The sequence below is a fragment of the Peromyscus maniculatus genome, chromosome 5 (genome assembly GCF_049852395.1).
Source record: "Peromyscus maniculatus bairdii isolate BWxNUB_F1_BW_parent chromosome 5, HU_Pman_BW_mat_3.1, whole genome shotgun sequence".
Lineage (NCBI taxonomy): Eukaryota > Metazoa > Chordata > Mammalia > Rodentia > Cricetidae > Peromyscus > Peromyscus maniculatus.
The window spans coordinates 28,888,309-28,904,747 of record NC_134856.1 but is presented as its reverse complement, the minus strand read 5'-3'; the positions used below and the strand labels follow the sequence as shown (position 1 = coordinate 28,904,747).

At 40.5% G+C, this 16,439-nt stretch overlaps 1 protein-coding gene across 1 annotated transcript in view; it reads right to left on the bottom strand.

The window, feature by feature from the left end:
* Positions 1–12,350, bottom strand: part of LOC143273119 (transmembrane protein 184C-like) — a 29,004-nt gene extending 16,654 nt beyond the window's left edge. The window contains exons 1-6 of the mRNA XM_076571491.1: positions 12,148–12,350; positions 9,594–9,724; positions 9,466–9,502; positions 7,559–7,764; positions 6,423–6,497; positions 4,061–4,154 (exon numbers count right to left, since the gene is read on the bottom strand). Coding sequence (XP_076427606.1) covers positions 4,061–4,154; positions 6,423–6,497; positions 7,559–7,764; positions 9,466–9,502; positions 9,594–9,724; positions 12,148–12,270 — 666 coding nt within the window. The 5' untranslated portion in view covers positions 12,271–12,350. The remainder of the gene's footprint in view (positions 1–4,060; positions 4,155–6,422; positions 6,498–7,558; positions 7,765–9,465; positions 9,503–9,593; positions 9,725–12,147) is intronic.
* Positions 12,351–16,439: the final 4,089 nt, after the last annotated feature.

Genomic DNA, 16,439 nt, shown 5'->3' with positions numbered 1-16,439 from the left:
ATCTGGAGGAGATGGGAATGGGGGGTGGGCTGCGGGGAAGGGGAGGGGGCAGGAAGGGGGAGAACAAGGGAATCTGTGGCTATTATGTAGAACTGAATACTATTGTAAAATAAAATTAAAAAAATAAATAAAAAAGTAAATAAAAAAAACAAACCAAAAAAAAAGGGAAAAAGGCTAAGCAAAGGAGATTAGATTTAAGGTTCTTGTTTAAAAAAAAGAGAAAGAAAAAAAGAAAGAAAGAGAGAAAGAAAGAAAGAAAGAAAGAAAGAAAGAAAGAAAGAAAGAAAGAAAGAAAGAAAGAAAGAAAAGACAATTACTAGTTTTAAATACTTACATTGGATTGTATTGTTTTATATTATATACAAATTTGAAATTGATATTGTTAGAAAATGATATATGTATATTTCTAATTGTATTTATACCAGTCATTTAACAATGTAATGCAATTTTCTGATCCTTGAATGTTATTATTATCAAGTATTAGGATATAAAGAAATGAAAGTTAGTAGTTAGACATTACAATAGAACTTGTAGTCATATTAGATATGTTTTAAAAATTGAGCAGAGATGTTTTAGACAGGTCATCTTCAAACCCTTCAGAGAACTACAGAATATGGCATTTAAAATGTTTTAATAACTTAGAAATTTTCTTTTTTGAGACATGTCGGCTCCTGGCAGTACCAATCTACTTCAGAGAAAATATGGGCATTGAAGAAACTGCATATAGAGTCAACTTTCATTGTGGCAAAAGTTAGCCACTGGACAACAAAGTATACTCAAATCAACAGGACAAAATGGACAGACAGAACACGAAACAAGTGTGGTTATGGCTTTATCAAAAGGCATCTTCTGAGGCCAGGACAATATGGCCCCATCCCTGAAGTGGCCTTCGCTATCCGGAAAAGGTACAGTGTCCTTTTCTTCAAAGGCAGTTTAACAGGCAGTGGGACGATAGCTTCTGTTGTGCAATGGAACAGCAGCTGAAACAGTTATTCTTGAAGAGTAACTAAGGTCACGCCTCTCAATAGTAGACTGGCATTTAATAGAGGGATGTGGAGAAGAAGGGGATGCTGACATGAAGCCATATATACACAGCCAAGAAGAATGGACATCTGAATTCAAAAACTGTCAACAATTTCCAGAATTTAAAATCCTGAATCATGACATGACACTAGTGGAATTCAGGTGTTTCTGGTACATGGACTGCTCTCACTCAATGTGAGGTTGAACTGTTGACCTTGTGTACATCCTATTTCACAAGTGAGTCTGTCAGATATGCTAAGCCTATAGGCTGAAGATGATGCCCCAACACTGTGGAGAAACCTCAGGTGACTGTCCAGGCAGTTGGCTGTTTCTTTCAACTCACAAATTTTTTGGAAGTTGTTTCCATGCACTTTCTGTTTTTATTTTTGTTAGTTAATATTATTTCCTTCTTGGATCTCTGAGGGAGTTGAAGATTAGTTAGTTATAGTTGAAGATTAGTTAGTTATAGTTGAAGATTAATTAGGATAGAAAGTGAATTAGATACATTTTGGACTTACCAAAATAGGATAGATAATGGAATTATTTTCTCTGATTTGTCAAATACAAATGGACTAGACATTGTTTAGGTATTTATTACTTGTATATATTGTATATGGTTATTGTACTTTTGTATATAGTTTTCTTATGTTAGTTATAACCTTTTGCTTGTTTTCTTTTTATTAAAATAGAAAAGGGGAAATATGATGGTATTTTATTTGTACTGAAATGTGATTTTAATTGTATGTTAATAAATAAAGTTGCCCGGGGGTCAGAGCTATTAGAGCCATAGAAATAGTGTGGCGGTGGTGGCGCATGCCTTTAATCCCATAGATCTCTGTGTGTTCAGGGATACAGCCAGTATTGGAGACATACGCCTTTAAGACCTGGAGGGCTGTACTTACAGGCAGTGACAAGGCAGTCATGTGTTTGGGTTTACAACCAATGAGAAGGCAGAACTGAAAGACTGTTTAATGACATACACACAGGAAGTAGCTCTCTTTCGGGAAGCTAGGAGCACTGCAGGAGGAAGGGTAAGATTTTAGCTCTGAGCTCTGACCTCTTGGTTTTCTCTTTTACATTGGTTCTGTGTTTATTTAATAAGACGGTTGGTAACATCTACAACAAATTACCACCACTTTTATAAAAACTTGATTATTATTATTAGCTAGTCTCTTGTGTAACATTTACACACACACAGTTTATAAGGCAACACATTAAATAAGCACAGTTTCAATATAACTCTGATCATGAAATCTGCATCACACAAACCATTTCCTTGAGAGCAGTGTGTAAGTCTAGCTGGCCTTACTTCTTAAAATAAGTGCCCACGTCTTTAGAGTTAATTATAATAACCAACCAGCATTTCAACAGCAAGAAGCATTTCTGGAAGCTTACTTTCCCCATTAAAACCAGGAGATACTTTATGCTCATTTAAAATACTTCAGGATATGAGAGCAGTAAAGGAAGAACCGAGTTCAGACCTTGCACTGGAGCAGGGCCACCCAGGGTGCTCGTCACACACTCCCGGGCCCTGGGTTCTAGCTCTAGTACCACTAAAAACAAACAGACTCTTAGCACTGAGCCGTTTCTCTGTACATAGGAACTGTGACCCTCATGCTGGGATCTGACCCAGGGCTGTGTGATAGGCAAACACTCCAGGCGTATTCCACAGTCATAACCCAATTTTCTAACATCTGTCATGAACTAAAATGAAATTTTGTTCCCCAATATCTTTTTCAACTGAAAGTAGCTTACTTTTGTGTATGTTTCATAAGGTTTACTTTTAGTATCTGTCTAAATGCCAATGGGAAGACCAAACTGTGCCCACCGGGTTTAGAGTGTTTCCAGTCCTTTCTTATAATGGGCATTACATCCCAGAAGGCTAAAACACTTCTATCATTTTTTTTGGAGTACATTCCCAGAAAAAAGACTGCTGGACATAGAGATGAACATGAGAGAAAGCTCTGGAGACAGACCCCATTTATTTCCATTATAAACTTCCTTCCTTCCTTCCTTCCTTCCTTCCTTCCTTCCTCCCTCCCTCCCTCCCTCCCTCCCTCCCTCCCTCCCTCCCTCCTTTTTTTTTGGTGCTTTGAGACAAGATTTGTTTGTGTAGCCTAGGATTTCTCTGTGTAGCCCTGGCTGTCCTGGAACTCACTTTGTAGATCAGGCTGGCCTCAAACTCAGAGATCTGCCTGCCTCTGCTTCCCAAATTCTAGGATTAAAGGCATGCAATGCCATGCTCTGCTCCATCATAACTTTCTAGTAATTTATGTGTTAGAAGTGTTTACTATACTGTAAAAAGCACTATCCAAAGACTTTAGATGAAATACACATCAGCTTAAGAGAGTCTTTCAGTTCCTAGAACAGCACTCATATTTTTTTTAAAAATCAGTTTTTATTTTCCTTTAATTCTAAATATAGATCAGAGATTTGAATTCTTGCTTTTTGTTTGTTTGTTTTTTTCTTTCTGGAGCTGAGGACCAAACCCAGGTACTTGCGCTTGCTAGGCAAGCGCTCTACCACTAAGCTAAATCCCCAACCCGGTTGGTTGTTTTTTTGAGACAGGGTTTCTCTGTGTTGCCCTGGCTGTCCTGGAACTCACTCAGTAGACCAGGCTGGCCTCAAATCACAGAGATCTGCTTACCTCTGCCTCCTGAGTGCTGGTACTAAAGGCATGCACCACCGCTGCCTGGCAAACTCTTCCATTTTTATTTAAACTCTATCTTCTCATGCCAATTAGACTTTTCACTTTCACTAAATAGATTGATTGCATTATGGTTTGTTTATTTAGAGGGCACACCATGCTTATCCCCACAAGGCTGTGGGGTCACAAGAGCAAACAGCTCTGCATGTAAGTCACCAAACCATTCATGAACATATTACTGTACTTCTACATTGTGTAAAGGTATACATTAAAGCTGTTTCAAGTTCCATGTACAAATTAAAAGGTATTTTTTCTCAAGAAATCATGCCTGATAATATTTAGCAACAGAAACAAATTTAGTACAATTAAGAAGAATGATGATTTACTTACCAGTTGTGACAAATAATTGATTACAACCAAGTAAGTCCAAGCATTGGAGAAACTTAAGTTCCCTTCGCCATAGACACCAACAAGCTCGAATACCCTTAAAAATGGCAAAAATCAACTTTATGACTAACCACGCAAAACCATATCTTTATATGTACCCTTTAGAGACTTATTTAATGTATATGAATATTTTACCTGCATGTATACCTGTGCACAATGTGCATGCAATGCCCTTAGTGACCAGAAGAGGGCACTGGATACTCTGGAACTAGATTTCACTAAACCTCTGCACGAGTACCAAGTGCTGTTAACACTGAGTGCTCCACTGAGTGCTCTCCAGCCCTGAACACGTTCTTAAGGTGTAGTGGTAGCAACACTTAAAATTTAGGGTCCGTTTACTTCAGTAAACCTATGGAAAATTACTAGACTTTGGTCACTGACAGAGAAACATTTTTCTAGATATGTATGATATGATTATTCCTTTTAACTTAAAGAAATTATAAACTGAGAACCATTAAGCTAGAGAATAATCATTAACTTCAAAAAACAAGGCCTAATTTTGGAAAACTTGACTGATAATCATTAACTATAGGTCACCTTTTTCTGTAAATTGCAGGTAAGTATCTGAAGACCCAGACACTTGCTGTGGGATGGTCTGTATGTCAAATTGCTCTGTTTGGTCAATAAATAAAACACTGATTGTCCAGTGGCCAGGCAGGAAGTAGGTGGGACAAGGAGAGAGGAGAATTCTGGGAAGCGGAAGGCTGAGGCAGAGAGACACTGCCAGCCGTCGCCATGACCAGCAGCATGTGAAGACACCGGCAAGCCACCAGCCACGTGGCAAGGTATAGATTTATGGGAATGGATCAATTTAAGCTATAAGAACAGTTAGCAAGAAGCCTGCCATGGCCATATAGTTTGTAAGCAATATAAGTCTCTGTGTTTACTTGGTTGGGTCTGAGCGGCTGTGGGACTGGCGGGTGACAAAGATTTGTCCTGACTGTGGGCAAAGCAGGAAAACTCTAGTTACAGACACTCCCACCCTGCATATAAATTTTACCATAAGTATTAAGTTATATGCTTACCCAATTTCTAAGCAGCAAGGAAATAAAGCGAAGTTTTATAAATAATTCTAGCTCAAAGGCTAGTAAAGAGTTGAACTGTTTTTTTAAAAAATACAGCTTTTGCCGGGCGGTGGTGGCGCATGCCTTTAATCCCAGCACTCGGGAGGCAGAGCCAGGCGGATCTCTGTGAGTTCGAGGCCAGCCTGGGCTACCAAGTGAGTCCCAGGAAAGGCGCAAAGCTACACAGAGAAACCCTGTCTCGAAAAACCAAAAATAAATAAATAAATAAATAAAAATACGGCTTTCTTTTATTTTGTGAGCTGCAGAACATTAAGAACTAATAGATAAATCATAAATTGACATTTTGGATTTTTTAGGGAACAGTTTCCCAGGGAGTCTGATTATGTTTCATATTTTGACATCAAATCGTTTTTGTGTGTGTTTATTTTGAGACTCCGTCTCTCTATGTAGACCAGGCTGGCCTCAAACTCACAGAGATCTGCTTCTCTCTGCCTCCTCAGTGCTGGGATTAAAGGTGGCACCAGTTAAAGACAGTGTTCCTAATAAACTCCTAACAAGGTAGAAAATAAATCTGTGGTTATTTAGTTTAACCCAACTAAAGGAGTTTTGGTTTTTCTGATGTGCTGTTCAGTCTGCTCTCAAAAGAATGTGAATCTCATGGTGATCCTTTGCATTGTTCATTGAAATGGAATCCAGCTTTTATATATGTATTTACACTATTTTTTTTCAAGACAGGGTTTCTCTGTGTAGCTTTGTGCCTTTCCTGGAACTCACTATGTAGCCCAGGCTGGGCTCGAACTCACAGAGATCTGCCTGCCTCTGCCTTCTGAGTGATGAGATTAAAGGTGTGTGCCACTACCGTCTGGCTAAAATTTATGACTACATTTTCATATTTATCTCCCCCTCCCACCCCCGGCTGGAGCGGAGGACCGAACCCAGGACCTTGTGCTTGCTAGGAAAGCACTCTACCACTGAGCTAAATCCCCAACCCTTGTATTTACACTATTAATCAACATTGTTCTTTTACTTGTTTTTTCCATTGAAGAACATAGATTGTTTTTTAAGACAGGGCCCAGTCTGGCCTTAAACTCTCGATTCTCCTACCTCTACCTTCAAGTGCAAGGATTATTTGCCATGAATCACTACACTTGGTTTCTGTTGTGCTGGGAATTAAAGGGCTTTGTGCATACAAGGCAAATACTCTTATCAACTGAGCTATATTCCCAGCCTTGTATCATGAAGATTAAAAAAAAAAAAAGCTAAGGGAAGGCCATACTTACAGTGCTGTAAGAGTGGTAATTGGTCTGATCACAGTGTACTGCAGCACTCCCAGTTTGCATCGAAAGAGCAGCATTCTGCAGAAGAAAGAGAACATAACATCTCAACTATTCAGTGGCATCAGAACATTGCAAAGCCTCCAAATTAAAAATCACTTTGACAAATGACACTAATTATATTGAATCCTGCCAATTTCGTTCTCCTAAATGATAGTAGGGTAAGAATGTGGTGGCAACACGGAAATCTGAAGACCACTTTGAAATTATTTAGTAACTTTATCTCCTAAAGCCTCCCTTCAGCTCCACTATAGTGCAACACAGAACAGAAGGGACAGAAGAAGGTGCTGGGACCTTGGTCTTTTCCTGTTTCCCACTCTTGCCATGATACACTGCAAATCAACAGGACCAAATGAACTGAGTCTGTGAGTCAAATAAAACCGATTATCTCAGGAGCTTTGCTGTTAGAACTGATAGTGATGGCTCTAACTAACACAGGAGAAAAACAGAGGCACAAATGAACTGTGAGCTTGTGCACACGCACGTGTATAAAGCATTGATATTTAGGATGCAGCTTCCTGGTGAATGTGTTTACAGAAAGATTTCCTGGGACAGGCAAACCACCCTGAGGGTGGGCAGCGATCCACAGGCTGGGGCCCTGGACTGAACACAAGGCAGTGAGCTGAGTTCCGGCTTTCCTCTCTGCTTCCTGACAGCAGATGCAGTATGACATCATGCACCTGCCACGTGCCTTTCCCACCATAAGGGACTGCACCCTCAACTGTGTTCCTAAGTTGCTTTTGTCAGTGACTTTGTCTCAGCAGGGAGACAAGTACAAGACAATTAGCTGCGTGACCACATGCACAATCGTTTAGGCTCCAATTCCCAACTGTAAAAAAGATGCTGATTAAACATTTTCTAAGGTTTTCTCCCTCAATACATTGATGAACTTTCCTATTGGGATAAGCAATGTTAAAAAAAAAACTCTCAACATGTACATTGTAATAATGTATTTTATTATCTTTCAAACTGTACTACGTGCTACGTAGGGTAAGAGCTCTGCCTACTGTCCCCGCCCCTTGCAGAGAGCTGACTGATATTTCAGACCCACACAGAGGTCCATCAAAACCAAACACACTTACTCTCCCATCGCCCACAGCGGACAGCAGCAGAACGGAAAGAGATGCTGTTGCTGATCTTTAGATTCCAGGTGTAATATCACGTTTGGCAACCGTATTGTTAAGTAGTTGTTAAAGAAGATCATAAAGTTATAGATCACGTAAGCTTCATAACAGTCTCTCCAGGTATCAATATATATTGCGATTTTTGGGAATTTCAAGGCCAACCACTATGGAAAAGCACAGATGTTAAAAAGAAATATTACGCACTCAGAAAATGTTACCGAAGACATTATTTTTCTTTTTGTTTTTTTTTTTTTTGTTTTCTTTTTTTTGGATGGGGGATAGGATCTATGTAACCTGGATGTTCTGGAGCTCACTATGTAGACAGGCAGGCCTCCAACTTAAGAGTTCCACCTGAGTGATGGGATTAAAGGGATGCAACACCACACCTGGCTAAAGCCATTTTCTTTAGTTGTGTCTACTGTGGAAAATGTTTTTTCCTTTTATTTTCTTTTTTGGGGTGGGGGGGTGTACAAATAAAAGACAATAACTAAAAAGCATGATAGCAAACTATCAGCATCCTTATGAGAATCTGCATCTATGGGTTCAGCCAACCCTGGAGCAGAAATATTTGTAACAGCCTCTGACCCCAGGTCTGCATTCTGAAACTCATTATACAGACAAGGCTGGCCTCGAATTCACAGAGGTCCCCTTACCTGCATATGACACTGATATTCTATCAGGTGTCATAAGCCATCTAGAAATGACCATAAGGACAGGGGAGACACACTAGTCCATATGCTGATGCTAACCATTTTATATAAGGGAACTGAGCATCAGCACATTTTGATGCCTGGGGTGGGAAAGTATTCCCTTGTGGCTACGTATTGAGGAGGGTAATTACAATATTTCATTCTTTAAAATATTAAGAGCCATTAATCTTAAATTTAATCAACTGAACAAAAAACAGCTGCACATTAAAAATATTTGAAATATCTGCATTTTTCATTATATTATCTTCCTTACCAACACTAACAACACGTGAACTTGGCCAGAGTCAGAGGCAGGGGGCTCTCTGTGAGTTCAGGACCAACCTGCTCTACATAGTGAGTTCCAGGACAGCCAGAACTACATAGTGAGACCCTGTTTCAAAAATATAAAAATAAATAAATAAGTAAAAATAGAAAGAAAGAAAAAGCTGGGTTGTGGTGGTGAATACCTTTGATCCCAGCAATCAGGCAGCAGAGGCAGGTGGATCTCTGAGTTTGAGGCCAGCCTGGTCTACAGAGTGAGTTCCAGGATAGCCAGGGCTACACAGAGAAATCCTCTCTCTCAAAAAAAAAAAAAAAAGAAAAGAAAAGAAAAAAAAAGAAAAAAAAAAAAAGAAAAAAAAGAAAAAAAATTTCACTATTAATCTCCTTTAAAATTCAAAATTGTGTGTTCATTACTTTATTAAGCGTTCTTTAGTAAGCATAGTTGTGTCAGAAAAGAAGCAAGGCGGTGGTGGCACACGCCTTTAATCCCAGAACTCACTGGGGAGACAGAGGTAGGTGGGTCTCTGAGTATGAAGCCAGCCTGGTCTACAGTATGAGTTCCAGGACAGCCAGGGCTACACAAAAAAAAAAAACCTGTTTAAAAAACCAGAAAAAAAAGTGTCACAAAAGAATTCCTTTTCTAAAAAGACTTACTTACTTTATTATTTTATGTGCATGAGTATTTTGTCTACTTGTATGCATATGTGCTATGTTAATGCCTGGTGCCTACAGAGATCAGAAATTGGATTCCCTGGGACTGGAGTTATAGTTGTGAGCTGCCATGTGGGTGCTGGGAATTGAACCTGGGTCCTCTAGAAGAGAAAAGTACTCCTTACCACTGAGCCATCTCTCCAGCCAAAGAATTCTTAACGAAATACAATAAAATATACTTACACTATCTAAACTGTATATTGGGACCATCCAAAGAATCCTACAGAAAGTAAAACATAAAAAACACTTAATATCATCTTTATGATTTAAGTCAGTCAATAGTAGTAATAGCAAATACATTAAGATTTGACCTCATAATAGGTTTTTGAAGTTCGGGTTGTGTGTAATGCATCAAGTGTTGCAGAATCCCCCAGAAGGACACATGTACCGTCAACAGCATAAAGATACCAGCAATAAACCATGCTTTAGTATGTATTCCAACCTTGAAAGACAAAAGAACACATTGGTTTAGATTCTGATATTAAAACTATAAAGATCAATATTTTTGTCTTAAATTTTCATTAGATTACTGATACTGCTTGGTATTTCCCAAATAATTAGTAGCAATTAAAAAAAGATTTACTTTTTAAAAAAGTTCCTTGTGAATTCCTGGGAAATGCTGGTGCCAGGTCCCTTGCTGCTCCTTCTGTGTGTCCTTGATCTCAAGCATTCTTTAACTGCGGACACTGTCTAAAGTCTGACCATTAGTACCTAGGTGTGCTCCCCTTTAGAGGTCGGAACTTAACCCCTATTGCAAACGGCCATATTTGGAGATAAGGCTGATGGGAAGTGACTTAGGTGAAATGAGGTCATAGTCTCATAGGGCTGGCGATCTCAAAATGAGATCGTTCAACCACCTGAGGATTCAGCAAGGGCATGGCCATCTGCAACCTGAGAGTACCTTCCCTAGACAGCAACCCTCTGGTCCCCATGATATCTGACTCCAAAATAGTTTTCAAGACTGAAAACACAAATTCCTGTTGAAGGCACTCAGTTCATGGTATACACATGTGCTTCTGTGTGTGTGTGTGCGTGTGTGTGTGTGTGTGTGTGTGTGTGTGTGTGTGTGTGTGTGTGTGTGTAGGTCAGAGTTCAGCTCTGGGGAGTCAGCTCTCCTTCCAGCTTAGGAACCAGGGCGTCTCTTGTTTCTGCTGCTGTGCTGCAGAGTGGAGGCAGCTGGCTGGCGAGCTTCCAGGCAATTCCGTGTCCACCTCCCATCTTGCCATAGATGCCAGTCAGGTGGGTCACAGAGAGGGAACTCAAGTGGTCGGGTTTCCTGGTTATTGCTCCACCTGCTGAGCTGTCTCCACGGCCCTTTATTATGGCAGAGAGTAGATTAAACAAGACGTGTACCTGCAGTTGAAACTGTTCTGAGGTCCAGACTTGCATATCCAAGTGCATTTTTTGACAGGCTCACCCGCACATCCTCCATTAAACATCCCTGTCAGAACTTGAGGCACTCAACTTGGGGTGTTAGCAGTTTACACTGCAGATTAGAATTGGTCTTAAAGGTTCATGGCACTTTCAAACTACGCTTGATGCTGACAACTAAGAGAATACTAAGTGAATTAAGTGCTCCAAGGAATATACTAAGTGAGGAAATTATATTTATATTAAGATTGCTATACCTAAATTTGGGTGGACATATTTTAGATGACAAAAAACTTAACAAATGAGAAATACTTAATGTTATAAGAGTCTTAAATAACTATGTGGACTATAATAAGAAAAGCCAACAAAAGTTTAGTGAACAAAATGACCCTCCAGACACGTTTGGACATATTGTTTAACTAAAATATTTTCCTTACTCAAAAGGGGGGATCATGTACATGGTATGTCATAACTCTTCTAAAATAATAAAGTACTTTCCGGTTATTATTATTAATAATTCTAAGTTCATTTTATACATATATTACGGATATGTTAGGTATCCAGCTTGTAATACTTTAGTAATGTCACAACATGACGTCATGTTGTGACATCAACAAGTAACAAAAGGCAGCTGGAGAGATGACTCAGGTAAGGGGCTTGCCTCCAACACTGCACTGATCTCTTGAGCTCAGTCCTCACTCAGCACTCATGATGGAAGGAAAGAACAACTCCCCCAACTGGCCCGTGCTCTGACCTCCACAAGTGGGCCATCCCACGAATACACCAACACCAAATACATAAAAAAAAAAAAAAGAAACAAATACACGAGGAACTTTTGTAAAACTTTGTGTTTTGACTGAGGAGAAACTTGAAGGGGCTCAGGGGGAACTTCAAGGGGCTGAGGAGTAACTTCAAGGGGCGAATGTAGCTCAGTTGGTAGAATGCTTGCTTGCCTCAAGTGCTCAAAGCCCTGGGTTCCATCCTCAGTGTTGAATAAACAGAAGCCTGGAGAATGTGGAGGTTGGAGAACCATCCTAGGCTACAAAGCAAGTTCCAAAACAGCCTGGTTTACATGAGACTTTATCTCATTAAAGAAAGAAACAAAAGATGGAACTTCAAACATAAAAACAATTAGCAAAGTCCAACTAACGGGAATCCTTTCGTTCCAGGAAGCAGGCTAAAAGCTTATAAAACCCAGAACGCAGCTTTCAAGGTAGTTTATCTGATCTGGTCAAGCCCAGTATCTGCACAGCAGATGTGATTTCAAGAATAGTTTTCTGGGAACTGATGGGTACCGGCGAAGCATTCTAAGCAGCAACATTAACTGTTTTTCTCCACCAGGTTCTACCTCCACTTGTAGCGGCAAAGTGAAATCAGACGGGTCTGTTTAATGTTCAGAGATGAAATGTTTTTCTGACCCCCCAAGCATTAAAGGCTGACAAAGGGATCCTGCCAAACAGACTAAGAAAGGGTAGAGGTGCTGGACCCTCTTACCTTCATTCTGTGAAATTTCAAAGTACACAAGGTAACCAATATAAGGATGCCAATTATATAAATGAGTATGACCAGGGATTGGATCCATCGCCTCCAGTTTTTCCCATAGCACACACAGGCCATTTTCTTCAGTGAAAAATCACTAAACAGCCAAGAAAATGAACCAAATCAAGATTTTGACACTTTCTCTTCTTTAGCTGTTTTCTGTGAAGTCAGACGTCAGACCTTTATGATTGGGCAGCTACGGAGGAGGGCATGACTGTAACTAAGGTTACTGAAGGGCGTGTTGGGAGGGATGCAGAGGAGGGTAGTGGAGAATTGTTGGCTTCCCTAACTTGGCTGGTCTTAGTGGATCATGAGGAGGATTCCGGAAGTTGTAGGGACTGTGGACGGTTCAGAAACACGTGCTGCATTCTTGAGACTTTGTTCCATCTAAAGGAAAGACTTAGTGAGGGACAGAGCAGAACTTGAGACAGGCTTTTTTTTTTTTTTTGAAAAGGCTCCCTGGTTGTCTTTAAGGATGGAATTAGGAACTGGCTGGAAAAACACAGAATAGGAAACCTTTGCTTAGATTTCAGTCATTTGTTAAAGTTTAGAGCCCTCAGGAGGGGTTTCACTGCATAATTCTGAACCGAGTAGAAGAATCATTCTAAAAAATTGCTTATTTGGAAGTAATTGCCAATATGAAATGTTCACATTTGGAACTTGTGTTAAAAAGTCCTACTCATTTAGAATTCAAAAGGTCGGCATTCTGACACCATATTCTGTGCACTCAAAGCTTTTAGCTGTAAAGGTTTGGAGAGCAAACAAATGGCAAATGGGATCATAAGGTCTCTCTAAATCAAGGGAGCAAGCAAACATCTGTGTCTCAATTAGACACGTGAATATATATGGCCTATATCATTTTCTGAAATCAAACACCGTCCTACATTCTTTACCTACAAGGGTTAGTTTTATGTGGTGCTGTGTTATTCATTAAGCAGCACTGTTTACTACGAGAGAAAAGCCAGGAGGTATGACAAAACCCACCGTAGGAGTTTATTAGGAGAAGGAACAGAGGGGGATGTGCTTTAGGCCTATGGGAGGTTGTGTATGGAGAGAGAGGAAGAAGGAGAAGGGGGGAGGAGTCTGTGACCTGCTTTTTATGGATGCCCCCGCACGTGCACATATGGGCTTAGGAGCTGTGCCATGCATGCACATGGACTGCGTGATCACACTGTGTAAATTACACCGCCATGCAGTGCAGGGATTATGTAGGACATAAGGGGTGACTAAGCCTCTTGCTTGGCTGCTGAACATGTGTGGTCATGTAGCAACACTATAAGCTGATCTGCACAAAAGGACCGAGAGACAGGCAGTTTTTTGTTTCACAGATGAGAAGTTTCAAGTGATTGATTTGCCCAAACATTAGCTGTTTTCTCTGACCTTAGAGTCTGCTTGATGTTTAAATATTTGGTTTGTCATCATCTGCAACCAGGGAAATTCTGCCTTTTGGCCATGTGGGCAAAATGCTGTGGTCCCGAGTCTCCCAGAGATACAGATGGAATAGCGTATCCTTGTCACACTGTGACCCAGAGCCTGGAGACTGACTTCCACAATCTCTCCCCTATTCCTCCATGATCTCTATTTCGCAACTTTCCTTAAAGGGGCACTACAAATTTTGTTTGGTTGAAACTAAAATAGCTGGTTAGGGGGAATGCCTAATCATTAGTGAATACCTTGTGTATTGATAAGTTCTATAACCAAATGTCTTTACTGTTTACTTCTGGAAATGACAGTCTAACAGGGCTGTTTCTGTATGTTCAGCCACACACCCATTGCTGCCTACAGTCATCTTCCCCATTCTTTCTCATGGAAACCTTTTTAACATAATTTCTGAAATCTGTCTCAAATGCTCTAGCACCATACTTCATGTTTTGTTACAGCCATTAAATGTTTGTCTGTTTTCCTTAGACTGTGAGTTTCTCAAAAAGCTAAAATTCTTGAACCATTAAGAGCCATTATTAAAAACAAAGGCAATGAAGAGACAAAGGTGTCAGATGCAGATGTGACTGCATTTGTATTTGAGCTGGAATTCATTTTTGGTGAAACTTCTAGACAGCAACAGAGAAATCAGAGATAGTGAGTTTTTCATTTGAATTTTCTCACTCATAAAGGCTCTGCTTTATTTTGAAGATGTCCTTCCTTCCTTCCTTCCTTCCTTCCTTCCTTCCTTCCTTCCTTCCTTCTTTCCTTCCTTCCTCCTTCCTCCCTCCTCCCTCCTTCCCTCCCTCCCTCCCTCCGTGCCTCCCTCCCTCCTTTCCTTCCTTTCTTCCTTCTTCTCTCCCTTCCTTCCTTTTTTAAATTTCTCCCTTTCATTCTTGACAGTCTCTCTGTGTAGTCCAGACTGGCCCGGAACTCACAGACACCCACCTGTTTCTGCTTCCTCAGGGCTAGGATTAAAAGTGTGTGCCACCATGCCCCACAGTTGATAGTCACTGATTTTAAAGCAAGATCTCCTAGTTTTACAGGGCTCTGCGATGAATTCAGAGAGAGAACAAGGGCCTGTAAAGCCAGGGCTGAGAATAAAGGCCTCAGCTGTGTCACTCGGTATGTAGAAACTGGAGGCCCAGCAGTGATAGCAAAGATATCTAACTATTCTCTTTCTTAGGTATGCATGCCCACACAGTTTAATTGTAGACATTTGTGTATTCTGTGACAGCTGTATCTGTTTTCAAAAATTTAAGATACAAATTAAAATATCTCAGACACTTCTGTGAGCTCCAGCAGCCTGTGTTCTGTTGGCGCACACACTGGGAGCTGTAATCCTAGGTCAGTCGCCTGTGTTTCTGACCTGGATTTACGTTTCTCCTTGGCCTTGATTTCTTCATTTCAGACACCATCCCCACATTCGCAGTACTTATCTGAATAGTTTCTGATGGCTTCCTATGCTTTACAAGCTTTACTTTTCCAGTTTTTACTCTGGTTCACTTCCCCAGCACACAAACTTTTACCCTGGGTTTTGTTTGTTCCTTGGTTAAACCACTGAGATAAATATTTAAATGAATATTTGAATTTCCCTTGCCCTTATCCTCAAGGTGTGCTACTAGAGATACTGGATCCATGACTATCGGCTTCTCTAGTTTCTTCACAAGAAAACTGACAAAGTGCCTTCTCCTGCCCAGTAGATTTCTGTAATGAAGGTGATTAGCTGAGGATGGAGTACTGTGAAGGTGTAAACAACCTATTGTAGTAACAAATCACCTCGTGTAAAAATTAGTACTCTCTAGATGAGCTTTCCAGCCTTCTTCCTTCCTTCCCTTCCTTTCTGCTCCTGTCCTCCCCCTCCCCTTCCCCTTCCCTCCTCTCTCCCTCTTTCTGGCTCTCTTGTATCCCAGGCTGACCTCAAACTTGCTACATATCCAAGATCCTTGAACTTCTGATCCTTCTCTATCTCCCAAGTCCTGGGGTTACGGGGCTGCAGCGCCAAGGGCAGTTCATGCAGTGCTGGGATTGCACCTGGTGCTTCATGTGTGCTGGACAACTGCTTTACCGACGGAGCACATCCTACAGCCCAGTCCTTACTTATTTCCACCAGCGTTTTGTTTTCAGACCGATTTAAGTGACCTTGTCGAGCATCAAGGTGCAGGCTAAAAGAGATGAAAACAAAATCCCTGACCCCCTGTGTGTGTGTCTTGAGATAGGGTCTCATTCTGCATCTCAGGCTGGCCCCAAGCTTTGTAATTATCCTGCCTCAGCCTCCTGAGGGCTGGAATTGTAGTTTTGAGCCATCACATCTGATTTGGGAAAAATCCTAGTAACTTAACAGAAATTGTGTTACCTAGAAAAGTTGAGAGGAAAAGTTTTTGTGGCAAGGATGATGATTCCTTATATTATAAAAAATAAAAAAACATGAGAATAAAAAGTTATACTGAAAATTTTTATGATTTTTGAATAAAAATGAAATGTTATTTGTGTATTACATGGTGATCCCCAAAGAAATCTTTGACTTGTACAAGCAAAGGGAGATGTTAATCCTGCCAGATGAGAATAAGACCACTACTACAATTTTGAGCCAAATTTGAAGCAAGCTTTAATTAGACACTGACTAGGACAATGGACTCTGGCCAGGTCCATTCCTGGATTTCCAGAAAATGGCCATGAGTCACATTTTGCAGAGGCTTAAAAAGACAAACCCATAAGGCCACAGTATTTCCCATGAGGTCCAATCAGGGGCAATCATATAGCTTGACATACTACTTCCTGCCTGTGTACCTCTTGCCTACATCCAATCAGGGCAAGCATACATCCTG